General features: G+C 40.3%; 1 protein-coding gene and 1 long non-coding RNA gene across 6 annotated transcripts in view; one reads left to right on the forward strand and one right to left on the reverse strand.

The window, feature by feature from the left end:
• Positions 1-14,265, forward strand: part of nbeab (neurobeachin b) — a 207,833-nt gene that overhangs the window by 99,961 nt on the left and 93,607 nt on the right. For 3 of the 5 annotated variants that reach the window (XM_085131434.1, XM_085131435.1, XM_085131437.1), the window contains exons 30-34: positions 1,885-2,042; positions 3,857-3,980; positions 4,747-4,866; positions 5,651-5,778; positions 10,256-10,317. In XM_085131434.1, coding sequence (XP_084987560.1) covers positions 1,885-2,042; positions 3,857-3,980; positions 4,747-4,866; positions 5,651-5,778; positions 10,256-10,317 — 592 coding nt within the window. The remainder of the gene's footprint in view (positions 1-1,884; positions 2,043-3,856; positions 3,981-4,746; positions 4,867-5,650; positions 5,779-10,255; positions 10,318-14,265) is intronic. The other 2 variants (XM_085131438.1, XM_085131439.1) reach the window with 1 other exon arrangement.
• Positions 1,584-4,753, reverse strand: LOC146503652 (uncharacterized). The gene is made up of 2 exons (XR_014868831.1): positions 4,290-4,753; positions 1,584-3,955 (listed from the first exon to the last, which is right to left on the reverse strand). It is a non-coding gene; the product is annotated as an uncharacterized LOC146503652 (long non-coding RNA).

Here is a 14,265-nt window from a genome sequence, read left to right on the forward strand (position 1 = left end):
GCTGTATCCCAGGAGATATTAATATTTCAGGAGGCTTTCAAGCTTTTCCTGGCACTCTCTCATTCTCTGTTATTCTGTGTGTAAGTTTCAACTGCTTTTTTCTTTCACTATTATTTTTGTTATTGTATGCTTGTTAGGTCGTTGTCACCAGGGCTGCACCTTCTGCTTAATGCGCAATTAAATCTGCTTTTTGAATATTCTCTCTCCGTCAAGACAAAGTAGAGAGGTATTTTTTGGGGCGGAATTAAACATCATACCTTTTTAATATTTTGAGCAGAATCAGTAAAAACGTATATAAAATAAATTACCCAACAGCCTGAAACGCATCCAAGGCAAACTCTGTTTCCCAGGGCATGTTTTACATGATCTGTGACTGCAGATACAAAACAGCAACAACCGTCTGTGTTGTTTTTGTGGAGGAAGGATTCTGGGGATTTGGTTCAGATGACAACAGGCTTAGCTCGTGACAGAGCAAAGGCCTGGCCTGTGTCACAGAGAGTAACTGCAGGAGATTGGACGAGACATTATCTGGCACCTTCACAAACCCAAAGGCCAACTGCAGACCCGATAAGGACAAGCTTTCCTTCTCTTCTCTGTCAGGGAGCTCTTGCAGAGCCAAGTTCACTGGATCATCTTTAATCCTTGGCCAGTCAGATTGCATGTGAACTGAGGAGTCTGGTGGTTTAATGGTGTGCCTGTGCTTTTTCTTTTGTCATTACATAAGGTCACAAGTGTCATTTCCATCCTAAGCAACATGCTTTATTTCCTAAGTTAATAAACAATGTCCCTTTCATCATAATACCATGTTCTGTTTTGTGCAGTAGCTTATATGAAAAAGCCACCCGTAATTTTTGACTTCCGTATGTGCATATTTATTTTTGATTGTAGCTGGGTTTTTTTTTAAGTTTTTGGTTTCTTTGGTTGCATTTTTATTTTCTATTGTGTTCCTGTCTATCTAGGAACACAAAGTAAAACCAGTAGTAATTGCCATAATATGCCTACACCCTTCATATAGTTTCTGACTGTGAAGCAGATTATGTTCTGTGGCTCTGGATAGAATAAACACCAAGCAGAGAATTCCCAAATCTGCTTCTGGAAAGTCTTTTGTTCGACTTGGGGATGTTTTCAGGCCAGGCTGCACCAGGGGACCACTGGAGGCAAGAGCAGATGTAAGGGAATGTAGTAGCTCGCTGGCTGGTTCTCATGTTTATTTACTTAAGCCTCATGTGTACATGTGTGTCCAAGTTTGCCTTGCATGCATTACGTTGAAAGATGGAGTTACAGGGCAGGATGTTTACCCTTCAAATGCCCTGACTAATGTGTCCGCATGCTCGTAGTGGCAGGCCCTGGAAGGAGTAAGAGATGCAGATATTTTCCCCCTTAAAACATGAATGACTTTGGTACCAGGTTTGCTCATGCTAATTGCTTTCTGCTATCATCTAATTTAATTTATTTAAAAACACATCATTTTTTTATTCTGGTAAGATTTAAACTTGCGTCTTGCTTCATCCATATTTTTTTGTAGATGGTTTTGTTCCTTTAGTTTTGTATCCTTTTTTTTTTTTGAATTCTTACTGTGTTACTTTTTTTTTTTACTTTCTGTTTATTAAAACAAATGCCTCTCTTTTTGTTAAGCAGAATGTCAAATATAAAAGGCCTAATTCTGGATCCAAACATATTTAAAATGCTGTTCAATCAAGAATATAAGTCAATTGTGTTAGCATTTTTTTATATAATGTACAGTTTGAATCTCATACACCTGCAGCAATTACAACACCCTGTAGCTGTTCTCTGTCGTCATTTTATTTTCGTTTTTAATGCATCATTTTTGGTGCATATATAAATAAGACACATTCTGTCTGTATGTGTGTGTGTTTGATGTAGGAGTGTGGTGGTGCCTGTGAAGAAAACCTCCCCTGGCAGCCTAGCAGTTAACACCCTGGGAAGCAGCAGCAGCACCTCTCCAGGCTTGACAACTGGCAGCACCCCCAACATCTTTGCTGCTACCTCTGCGACCCCCAAAAGCATGATAAACACTACGGGTATGCTACAAACAAGGTTACTGGACTAAAACCGTGTTGTTCAAATCCTACACTCAGTCCTAGTAGCCTTGCTAGGATTTACATAATACTGCTTCAGTATTAAGATTACAAGTTGCAATTACTTGTAATCTTACTGACCTCTCCTGATTTTTCGTTAAATGATGCTATTCTAGGAATAGAACAAAGTGTTTTTATTGTGTATGATCATGTGATCCTGGATGTCCTTGCAGGTGGTTGTTGCTATCACAAGATGGCACTCTTTACCTTTTTTGACTCCCCAAAGCAGCCCTGTGCTTCTGAGAGTGAAAATGGCTGTTTAGCCATCAGGATTTGTCTAGACACCACCCTAATTTTAATCTGCTTCAACTGTACAGCAAAACAAATCTTTTTTTTTTTTTTTTTTGCCAAAAGTGAATTAGCATACCCTGACTTTTTATGGCGCATGGCTTCTGATCTGACTGACTACATGGCCTCTCCCCCCTTGCTGTCACATTGCTTCTCCCGAGGCTGTGCTGCATTGAGCAGAATTCACCTCAGGGTCAGTGTACTCTGGCTTTTGAAATACCCCACTTAACACAAAGAAGCACAAAGGATTTCAAACACCTTTTAGTGTGCTATATTATTATTATTATTATTATTATTAATAACAATAATAATAATAATGGTAATACAAATCACTCTCCTCTCTGAGGCCTTGTGAAGGAATTTGAGAAATGTACCCAAGTGAAAGTGTGCTTTCAGCTAAATCCACAGACTCTCACCCAGACCACATGATATCATTCTTACTGGTCTGACCTCTCAAAAGGACAGTCAGAATGATTTTATATTTGCGACTATGCTGCCAAGAAGCTCTGACTCAGGTTTCACCTTTAAATTACAGTTGTCACAATATCCAAATTTATTGGCTTGTTTAAAGCTTTTCTGATATGTTCGATATGTTGGTTGATTCTTCATCTTTGTCATTTTACTAAACAAAACAGTTCCATCTGTCCCTGCTGGCACAAGTTTGAACCAGCTGAGTTGCACTTGGGTTTAGTTAAAGTGCATAATTTGTTCTACTTGGTTGAAATTTGGCTGAAGTCTACTGTCAGGGGCCAGATTGTGGCTGCTTTTTATAGCCTCCTTCCTCCTTCATTTTCTTTCAGTCATTTCAATCTGTGTGCCATTAAAAACATTTACAAGCACTGGATGTAATTTTAATGGAATTTCCCTGAAGATAGACAATGGTTTTGAATACAGCGTTGCTTCTTTCTTCCACAAATCTTGTGGTAGTATTTAAATGCTTTGAATTGCCCACCTTTTACTGTCTATTTTAGTTACCTAAATATTTCTGCTTGGTATTTGACAAGGATAGTAAAAACACAATAAGACACAGTGTTGCGTTTTCTTGTATCCACTTGTTCACATAGTGGGAGGGGTCACTAAAAATTAGTGCAAAGTTATCCTGAGATAAAATTTTATATCCTGATTCAAAGTGGTATTCTTCCACTGTGACAATGCCTGCATTCAAAGGCCATTAGGGGGGCACTGAATGGTTTGATCAGTGCAGAAATTATGCAAGCCATGTGTGATGGCTTTCACACTTACCATATTTTGACCCAGTTGAACACATATTGCAGAAAGTGCACCAATGGGTTACACACCACCACCATCAAAAGCAAGTGCCATAGCGTGCTTTTGCAGCACTTAGAGGCTCAACATCATAATAAGATGCCTAATGGACGTCTTTCCTTTAATTTGTCAGCCATCTGTATAAATCTGAAATTATTTTTGCCTTGCATTAATGTGATGCGCTTCTGTTATTCCTCCCGCAGGAGCCACTGACGCAGCTGCTTCTACCTCGTCTTCCTCCAGTTTTGTCAATGGAGCCACGAGTAAGAATCTGCCGGCCGTGCAGACGGTGGCCCCCATGCCTGAGGACACGGTAGAAAACATGAGGTACAACACAGTTCTTCCATTCAGCCAAACTCATTTAGTCAAACTGTGTCACTTCTGTATAAAATCTACCCAAAAATAGATTTTTCTACATTGTGTTTCTTTCCTTAAAGTTTCCTCAAAGTCCTAAATAAAGATTTTCTATAGTTTTCTACATGTTATGAATGTGTGTGTAAATATATATAGATAGAGAGAGAGAGAAGGGGGGGGGGGAGGGTATCGATATATATATGTATATAAAAAAACCAAAAAAGGTGGTTTTATGTTAACACTGTGGCAAAGTTTGTCCTAATTTATGTGCATGTGTATTACCTTGAGTACAGCTGGCTGTGACCTTGACTCATATTCTCCCGTCGCTCTAATAGTTTGTGACAGACATCCTTAGATCTACTCTCCCACTGACTGCTGAGAGCCGAGGTCTTTCTCCAGAGTCTCGCTCTCCTCTCTTGCTCTGCCTCAGTGTTTTCTGCCACAGGAATAGAGATTCAGTTGCCATGGCAGCAGTAACCGACATCACTTAGCGTAACTGTGAAGTCAATGATGGTACTATCTCACCACAGAACCTACTGATGCCTGTGTTATATTTTAGATCACAGCCGAGCTGAATAGACTGCTTCGGTCTACTGAAATCAACAAATAAATCTGATTATTACCATAGTTCATGTTCTTTATTATAATATAATGACTTCATGATCCCAACTTCTAAGTCCCAAAGCAACATGAAGGAAGGATTGCCTGTGGTTTCTTTATTTTTTTCTCTCTATTTCAGTGCCTTTTCTGAAGTAGACCAGAATCCACTACGTCAGAAGCTGACACCTCCTGAGCTCAAACCCTTTAGCTCCCTGACAGGATTAAAGACAGCCTCCAGAGGTGCAGGACAGTGTCTTAGGCAAGGACATCTATGCTAGCTACCTAGACTTCCTGCATCCTGCACTTTACGCTAGTGTGTCATCTCTCTGAATATGTTTTCCCAGGTTTCTTGAAGCGGGTTTCCACTACACATAAACCGTCCCTCTTCTCTTTCTGTTTTTCTGTATTCTGCAGCTTTCTGTCCATCTTAGCTGGGAAAACAAGCTTCAGCTCTCCTCATGTTGTCCTTTTTTATCTCTGTTTGTGTGTGTGTACACATACGAGATATACTGTATCTCTACTTGTACACCGTCTCAGTTTGTATGGCTGCATGACTCCAGCTCACAGTTTTTCCGAGGTTCTCAGATAATGTCAGCCAGAGGCATGGAGTGATTGTCTAAAAGATGTGGAACTTCCTCTGCAGTGAACAACTGTGATCTCAAGTGCAACTCTGGTAACATATCACAACAAAGAATGCAAACAGCTAGTGAGATGTGAGTTCACATGGCTCTTAATAACATTAAATCTTCACTTACTGACATCTCTGCTGACAGCAGCCACAATCTCATTGATATCTGGCTTAGTTTGCATCCTCTGAAATGTGCTGGTTACCTCTTGCACCCACCAGTCTGACTCTGACAGTCTGACTACACACTAACTGCTGTTAGCTGTGCACACTGGGTGAACTGTGGGGATCTCACTGCTCCTTTTTTTATTGCTCCTTGATAGTGTAGCAAAAAGAATGACCTCTTTCAAGTTTTCTTTTTGAAATTCAGGTGTCTAATTTCTTTTTCTGACTTCTACTTTGATGTGCTCTCTGACAGCATTACTACAAAGCTAGAAAGGGCCTTGGAGAAAGTCGCACCCCTGCTGAGAGAGATCTTTGTGGACTTTGCGCCTTTTCTGTCTCGCACCCTGCTGGGCAGCCATGGACAAGAGTTGCTCATAGAAGGTACAGATGTTGTATGGGGCATTTTATTCTTAGTGCGCTGTTAACATTTTTGTCCCAGTCACCCCACCAGCTGCCAAACTTTGGATGCAGTAGACATTGACAGGAGAGTTGCGATATTGCACACAAGCTGGGGGTCTGATTAAATTTGTTTTCCCTTTCATTCATCTTGTGGCATGTGTGTGTTTGTTTTCTTCATGATTCTTTTCTCAAATTCTTTCCACATATTGTTCCTAGATATTTTTGTAACCATCAGCGTTTTACTGTCAAACCAATCTCATTTTGAACTAAATGTTGGTAGCCTTTGCCACCTCATTGCATTATTTTTAGTGCCAAAATAAGATGAAATTTCCAACTCACTCTTTCCAGCTCACATTGTACTAGAAGGGATTTTCAAATCTTTTTTTTTTTTTTAATTTCAGGGTAAAGTGTTTACATAAGCTTTAACCTTTTTGTGCACAGTAAAATCTATATGCACGCACATTTTTATTACAATGAAGTATAAGTGCTTAAATGTTTCTGTAATACCGGAGTCATTTTTGTTGCTATTAAAATGTACTCCTGAATGTTTCGACCTAGACGTGCCTCTGTGCAGCCACGAGGTTTAATGGCATTAATTATTTTATTTTAAAACGGTATTACGGCAGTCATTTTACAAATAGAGCTGCACTGACTGGTTTGGTTGTGCATAGTGTTTGCAGAAGTGTGAAATCTCTTTGCTGCACTCCACTCTATTTCCTGGTGGCTGCGTGAAGCTTTCCAGTCCCTTCTTCAAGCCTCAGGTTGGCAGCCTCTCACAGTGCTACTTGTGCCTAACCTCAGGGCTCTATGCCTACATGTGTGTGCACTACCACTCTATTCCCCAGGCTTGTTTTGGCTTGTATTTACAAGAAAACAGGGCCACCGCAGTCAGCACGCGCATGAGTGAGACTGTGTGTGTTTGCAGATGTTTGTCTGTTTGTGTGTAGTCCAAAACATACGCGGGTGGTCTCCGCTCTCTCGACTTGCACCCAAAATGCTTTCTCCGAATTCGGATTGCAAAAGTCTTTTCTTTTGCTGGTAACCTAACCAACACTGGTGGAAAAAGTCTTTGCAGAGAATGACAGTATGCTGCCAGAACGCACTCTTGTGACTGTTATTTAAGCCCTGCTAGAGAAATACTTTGACCCACATTTACTGACCACCCTTGTCCACTTTTCTCCAGGGGCATACTTTATTCATTAACTGTTTACACAACCAGTTGATTTAAAAAATGCATTTCCAATATTTTAATGTTTTGAATAACATTGCATTTAGTTAGGGTTTTTGTTTTTTTGCAGTGTTGGATCTGAAATTTTATGGATCTTTTTATTAGCATCTGTTAGTGGCATCTAATTTAAGCTTTTAAAAATAATCAGCTTTGACATGTTTAATGATAAGCAGGGTCTTATTTATTTGATATAACTAGTCTTGTCAAAATGAATGGTGAAATGATGCATTAAGTACTTTTCTGCGCTCATGAAAAGGACATTTGAGGTATTACGGACTCCTTTTTAAAAATGTTTCCATTCCAACCAGTTAAGTTCCACAAACAAGCATGGTTTCCTCCAAGTCAGCCGTATATCATACATATATACATAAGTAAATAGAAATGTGAGTATGCTATGCACATGTGGCTTGGTCTACTCACTCAGTGTCAGGAGAAAGGAATGAAAAATCAGGTAGCAAAGCCTTGACAAGTGTGAATATGTCTGTTACCCTTTCACTCAAAGTCTGTCAGCAGACTGACCAAGCTGACAAACCAGAGCTGATCTCAGGCTGCAGACTGTAACCCCACAAACAAGGTCATAGATAGACAGCTCGGGCCTCAGCACTCTAGACATGTTTAACCCTGTCTGGGTCTGTGAAATGTGAACTCTGACAGGGATTAGAGCAGGTTTACCAGTCAAAACACTGCAAATACACAGAATCAACACTTGCTCTTGGACACCTATATGGTATGGAAGTTTATCAAGCCACTTCAGCCCATCTTAGTTTCAGTCTGTTCATGACTGAGCTGATTTTGCTCTTCTTTCGTCTCTTTTCGTCATCTACTTTTCTTCCCGACCCTTCCCAGGCCCGCAGTTGAAATACTGTGCTGTAGTGCAAAGGCGCTCCATTTACCAGTAATTACCAGTCATCCATCACTCCTTAGATTGCTCGGGGTCAAGCCCTCCTGTGCCCCGTGTGCCCCTTTGCCTCACTCTATTCCTTCACCCCCCTTTGCAGACATGTGGTCACTGCAGCAATTATGTTGTGTGCACTCTGAGCTTTACACTTGGAGTTGTTGGGTAAGAGCTGTGCGCGAACACTGCCGCTGTTGTGATGCCTGCCGCCTGCTCCTTGCTGTCCCCTGAGTGGCCCAGCTTGCCGGCACATCACCCCACAATGCCACATTCACCCATGCCTTAACCCTGCCCTGTTTACAGGAAAGGACTGGCAGGCCATGTTTAAATAGAATGCATTTAGTTTGTCTACCAGCACAAGGCCAGGGTCAGTTGGCCACCTGACTACTGTGTCAGTTCGGACTGACTTATGGCTTAGCGTGTCACTGCTATAACAAGAGGTCAACTGTGGCACTCTGTGTACAAGAGAAGGGTCACATCCTCTTAGAGTATTTACAATATGTTCCCTTGGACAGTCTCTGCTCATGAATAGAACTCAATGGAGAATCAGTGACCAAAAGATCCATCCGTCCAGGGTTTGAATATTTTGCATTCTGTGTTAGATTATACCATTTAATCACACAAGTAAAACCATTTCTGCTGAATTTTGTCTAGTTGACCTTTAAAGGGGACCATTTATGCTCGTTCCTGGCTTTCCACCCTTGTACAATTCAAATTCGAAGTTCAAAATAATCCTTATTAATCTCAGTACTTTCAGGTCTTTTTGCAGCCCCTCTGTTCATTATTTTATTAAAACAATCTGTTTTAGCTCCTCTCCCTTTGCTGACATTGAGGTTGGCAGTGAACTTCTTTCTGATTGGCTGTTTCATGCAAACAGAAGCTTAGAGCCAGAGCTGTGTGGCTGAGATGATTATATTAGGGATAACTACTGCACTGGCATCACACAGAGCCAAGATATAAAAAAAAAAAAAACCACAGCAAAAAAAAAAAAACCTGCCTGAAGAAGAACATTTAGATCAGACTGAGGCCTGAGCCCATTGCACATGTCTAATATAAGCATCCAACTCATATGCTATATATATTACAGAAAATAATAAAACATAAATAGAAAATAATAATAATAAATAAAAAGCCATGAAGGGAAACGTCATGTAATTAGAATTAAATTTATATTTATAAAATATATTAATATGTTATGTTTACATATCATAGTTGACAAATACACAAGTGCATTAATATTATCAGTATATTTCATTGTTTTCAAACAGTGCCCATACTTAACAGGCGTGTCAACCAATGTAAATGTTACTGCAGTTTTAGTGTTTGGAGTTTTGGAGGTAGGTCTGCTGTTGTGTTTACATGTGGACAGCAAATTGTACCTTGGACACACATGTCATTGTTTTATTTATTGTTTTCTGTGCTATTACAGCAGACACTCATGCATTTCTCATTAAGCTATTCTGTATAATTAGGCTATTCTTTATACCCGTGTATTCAGGTGCTTTTTGCATACTTTATATAACTGAATAATATCAAAGATAACTCTGCTTTTAAGTATAATGCAAAACTATTTTGCTATTAATAATTTTAGTAAATAAGCCATCATTACAACTACATAAATACTATTTTGTTTTTAAGTATTTGTACTGTGAAAAACTTAAAGTTCCTAGAAATCTTCTTTGGTGCATACCCCATCATCCATGAAACAACAACATCCTTGGGGCACAGGTTCTTTTACTCTGCCTGCCTATAATGAGTACTATAGAGTTCCTTTCTTTGCTTTATTAATGATTGCACCTTTAATGGTTCTCGCCAAGTGCAGCAGAAGGGCTGGAGGTGCAGAATACGAGACCAGTTGCAGCCATTGTTTCTACAAATGAGCTTTTCACACCTCCCCATGTTTCATTAGAGAGTTGTCTGCTTCAGTGGCTCACCGTCTACCGAATGGAGATGTGGGAAGAAGCTGTGAATGTCTTCTGTGAGCGTGTGGCACGTGTGAAGGATGTGCGTGTGTGGGGGTTGGAGTGCTCGTATGTAAATGTGTTGCAGATGTATTTTTTTGTTCTGTCGTTTTTTTCTTCTTTACAATTTTGTGACAGGCACATTGGGAACACAATTTGGGGAGGGTTGGCAAAAATGTTAAAAGAGGCTATATACAGTAGCTTTGCACAAGTCGAGTATTGTTATGTCGGTGATGTGCTCTGTGCATTTTTCTTTTTTTATATATTATCTTGTTTGCCCAAATGATTACACCTTATCATACCAACAGTTGTATGCCTATGTTCTTTAACATGCAAGTTTAATGTCTCTTCTTTTTATCTGCTTTATCTCCAAAGGTCTAGTGTGTATGAAGTCAAGTACCTCAGTGGTGGAGCTCGTCATGCTCCTTTGTTCTCAGGTGAGCATTTTCTTTCTCATCTTTTTCACAGTGTTCATCTTTCCAGGCTCTCTTTGTCTTTTTCTATCTGCCATTCTTTTTCATGTCTAATAGGCCTTTCTAACTCTGCTTCTCTTGATAACATACTCTCTGCCAACACTCTGTGGAGACGTGCAAGGATCTGGTTTCAACCTTTGCGGATCAATATAAACTGACACTCTGTACTGGCAAATTAGACATGGTCATTGCTATAACCTAGTTCATTCACCTCTTACTTTGAAAGATGTATTTTAAACAGAGACGTACACATTAGATATACCCTTTATCCAGTCCAAGTTGTGGATATTTTGAAATTATACACATTTATGGTTAAGACTTGCTTCAGTTTTGAGGGCTCATGTTAGACAGCAAGTTATTTAATCTCTTCCCTCTTTAAGCTAATTGTCCAAACGGATGGTACAGACACACACTGATCTCTGAGAACCTACCAACTTTCTCACTACGCCCTTGAGCTGTATTACCAAGCTCTCCTTTAGCGAATGAGCTCCACCTCATGCCAACCCTGCAAGTGACTGATCACCTTTGAGCTGACCCTCTGAATCTCTTGTTAAGCCCATGTTTTAGGGAAGGTCAGAGCCCTGATGTAGCAGTTAGAACAGGAGACATTTAACATACCTTCTGTCAGCCCATCAGTCTTGCGTCGGGAGCCCATAAGGAAGCCATTACTTGGTGCCTCTGTGGATCCAGACTGCTGGGCCAAAGTCTTGAGGAGGTGGATTGCCACGAAGTGTGCTCCATGGTATCCATAGTCCAAAGGGCTCTTCGGCAGGGAGCTGAGCCTCTGTTATATGGAGGCCATTATTCAGGGGCTTTCCACCAAAAAATGTACGTAAATGGGGGAGCCAGTTTTGAGTTATTGTTGCTCTTTTGACGGGCTCCTTTTTGTGCTGCTTTTCTGTCTGTGGGAAGTTGCATTTTCCAGCTTTAGGATTTATTGCAGATGAGAGCATCAGCATGCTGTTAAGGGTCTGAGTCCACCCCCCGTTTCACAGATAGCATTACTGCAGCTCCAGAGGTTCCTGCCATTAGGGGCTCGCGGGCTGAAACCCAGGCTGAGATATCGATCAGACAGCAAGGCCTTGAAACTAGATTGTATGGTTTGGTGTCCTTCTAAAACTGTTCAGATAAAGATGAACAATTGCTCTTCATCCTTATAATACACTCTCTCTATGTATATACTCCACTTTTGTTACCAGCTGGTATAATTAACTGATGTAAAAATAGATAATTAGCAGTGTGTTCTTCATTACTTATTTCAGGGAACTAAGCTCATATGTGCTGACCAGCTGTCAGAAGCAGCAGAGACAATCCTTAATCTGATTAATAACTGCAGTGCAAAGAGCTCATAATTAATGTCTTTGGTAGCACATATTGAATCTCAGCTGATTTTAGAAAGCACAGCGAGTCTTGTCAGATGCAGGGTGAGCTTTTATCACAATAAAATGCCATCTTTGACATGCCCCCTCACATACTTTAACATTAATGTTTTAAGACAGCAAGGAGGGCACTTAGATGACCTTTAGTCCCTCTCTGTTTTGTGACCTGTCACTTTTATGAATAAATTAGTGCTAATGATCTGCCTTTTCTTATTTATGCATACTAATCACAGCAATCATTATGTTGCTGGCCATGGCTGCAGACACTATGTGTCTCTCCTCAGTCTGGGCAGCTGAATGAAAGGGTCAAGCAGCTCTGTTTCTTGTAACAGCTTAAACATACAGGGGGGGATCTAGAGTGGAGCCACAGAGATTTAGTGATGGAAGGCCTCCAGATGTGGAGAGTACAACTGAGCAAAGCAGAGTAGATAAAAGCAAAGGCTCCCGCATACTGACAGGTTGGATTGAAACACCACAAATACTTAGTGCCCTGCTGAATTTCAGGAAGATGAAAGTGGGAAGAGAGAGATGCCTCTCAAGGCCATCAAGCTGTTCACTGGGACAGGAGTTGTGGGATTTTAGGTGGCAGGATTTTCAAAGATACAATGGAGAATTCCAGTATTTCCCAAAGTGAGCATCAAACACTTCTTAGTATCGTTTGTGTTTCAACAAACTCACCTGCTATTATATAGTATTATGGCACTTTTTAGCCACTTGTAGCAAATTCATTTGTATACAGTAGACTACTGTAGTCTTCAGTTTTTTCCAACTGAAGCTTTTTTCCCCCAGAAAGCTAAATGAAGTTTATATCATATCAAATACAGTGTAAATGAGTTGTAGTGTGTGGAAACTAAACTCAGCTATAAGCAAGTCACTATAGGACTTTAGTTCTGCTCGGATATTACTAAGAGAATAGTAATCCTGGATATGCCTGCTTGATATGTAATTATGAGCTAATAATAATGAGAAAAAAATATGTCAAGCCTTTTTTTATTTTTTTAATTGTAACCAGACATGTCCAAAAGGACAAACTATTGGTGCATCTTTAAAATTTCGTTTTTCTTGGCGAAACTACTAAACAAACTTTACATAGCCAGAGGTGCTGCACTGTGGTCATGGTCTGCATTTACATCAAGAATTACATCTCTTTTTAAGGAGCTGCACGTCGAGCCTAATTTCCTTCAAATGGGCTGCAGAGGATTTTTTAAATCTCTGCAATCAAAGGCAGCCTCCTCTGGGAGTTGTGCACTCCAGCTTAAAAAAAAAAGGAAAAAGAAAAAGAAAAAAGAGAGTCTCTGAAGTGCTATCTCAGCTGTCAACAAGCATACCTCAGACAAGATAGCATATTTGACTAGTTCATGCTTTACCTCCTCTGACCTGCTGCCACTTTCCCGGTGTTGCCCAAGTGTCACGTCTGCCTTGATTTCCGTATTTATTTTTGTCACGTGAGCATGGTGCGAGTGGAACCTTGGAAGTCTGGCTGTACATGATCCCTTTCCAAATCAACAACAGCCTATTCCAGGCAGATACTGTAGCACAGGAAAGGGGTCAGGGGGAACATTTGGAGACCAGATGCTCAGCAGTTTGTCAGCACCATCTCCCTGACTTAACGCATCGTAGGGTCAGACTGTGCACTCGTGCGCGAACCAGTATGTGTCAGTCACAACAACTATGTACAAAAACACGTACCCATACATAATAATGTCAATGTCAGTTATTTTGGTACTGTGCTAAACAAATGCTGCTTATCTTATCCAGACACTCACAGGGAACAAGCAGTGTGTACCTCTTTTCTGCATGTAGATTACATACCACCATATAGTCTTTCAGTTGGGAATAGCAGTTATATTTAATGCTTTTTCGGTAAACAATGTTCAAAGGTTCCTTTATATATGTGAATAGCCTTAAGTTATATGTACATTATTAGCCCTTAGAACCAAAATTCTTTCTCCTTTCATTTTTCTTCTGTTTCCCCTTTTTCTTTGAACTGTGGCCTTCTCTATTTTCTCTTCCATTTGCACCTCAGTAAGGTTACAGGAGAGCTGAATTTCCCACAGTGAAAGGCGCGCGCTCAAACTGCTTTTTAATCATTTCCAGAGCATGTTGTGAGACAGCAAGTGCTGGCACTCTGGCCCAGGACTCGGATTCCTTCCAGGCACTCACTGCAGGGCTCTGTGAGCCCGCTCAGTAATCTGTCACTGTAAGGGACGGAGGAAATGGCTGTATTTAAGCGAGAGGATACAGTTTCATCCCACAATTACATCTCTCCTGTGTTTACAGATCTTTTCACAGAGGAAGAAAGGATGGTCTTACATGTGGTGCAGAATTTCAGCTTTTTATAGCTATCACTTTATTTTTTTTTCCCTCAAAGGATATATCAACGTAATGCTTTTTTTACGTACTTGAATTACAAGCTATGAAACTGTATCTAAATTGCAGTTTCAAATATAAAATTTTCATGACGAAATGGGATTCTTGTCGCTCATTTCCGAATGATCTTGTTGCATATTGGATGCAAAGTCTGTTTTAACTT

Source organism: Neolamprologus multifasciatus, chromosome 14 (assembly GCF_963576455.1).
Source record: "Neolamprologus multifasciatus chromosome 14, fNeoMul1.2, whole genome shotgun sequence".
Taxonomy (NCBI): Eukaryota; Metazoa; Chordata; class Actinopteri; order Cichliformes; family Cichlidae; genus Neolamprologus; species Neolamprologus multifasciatus.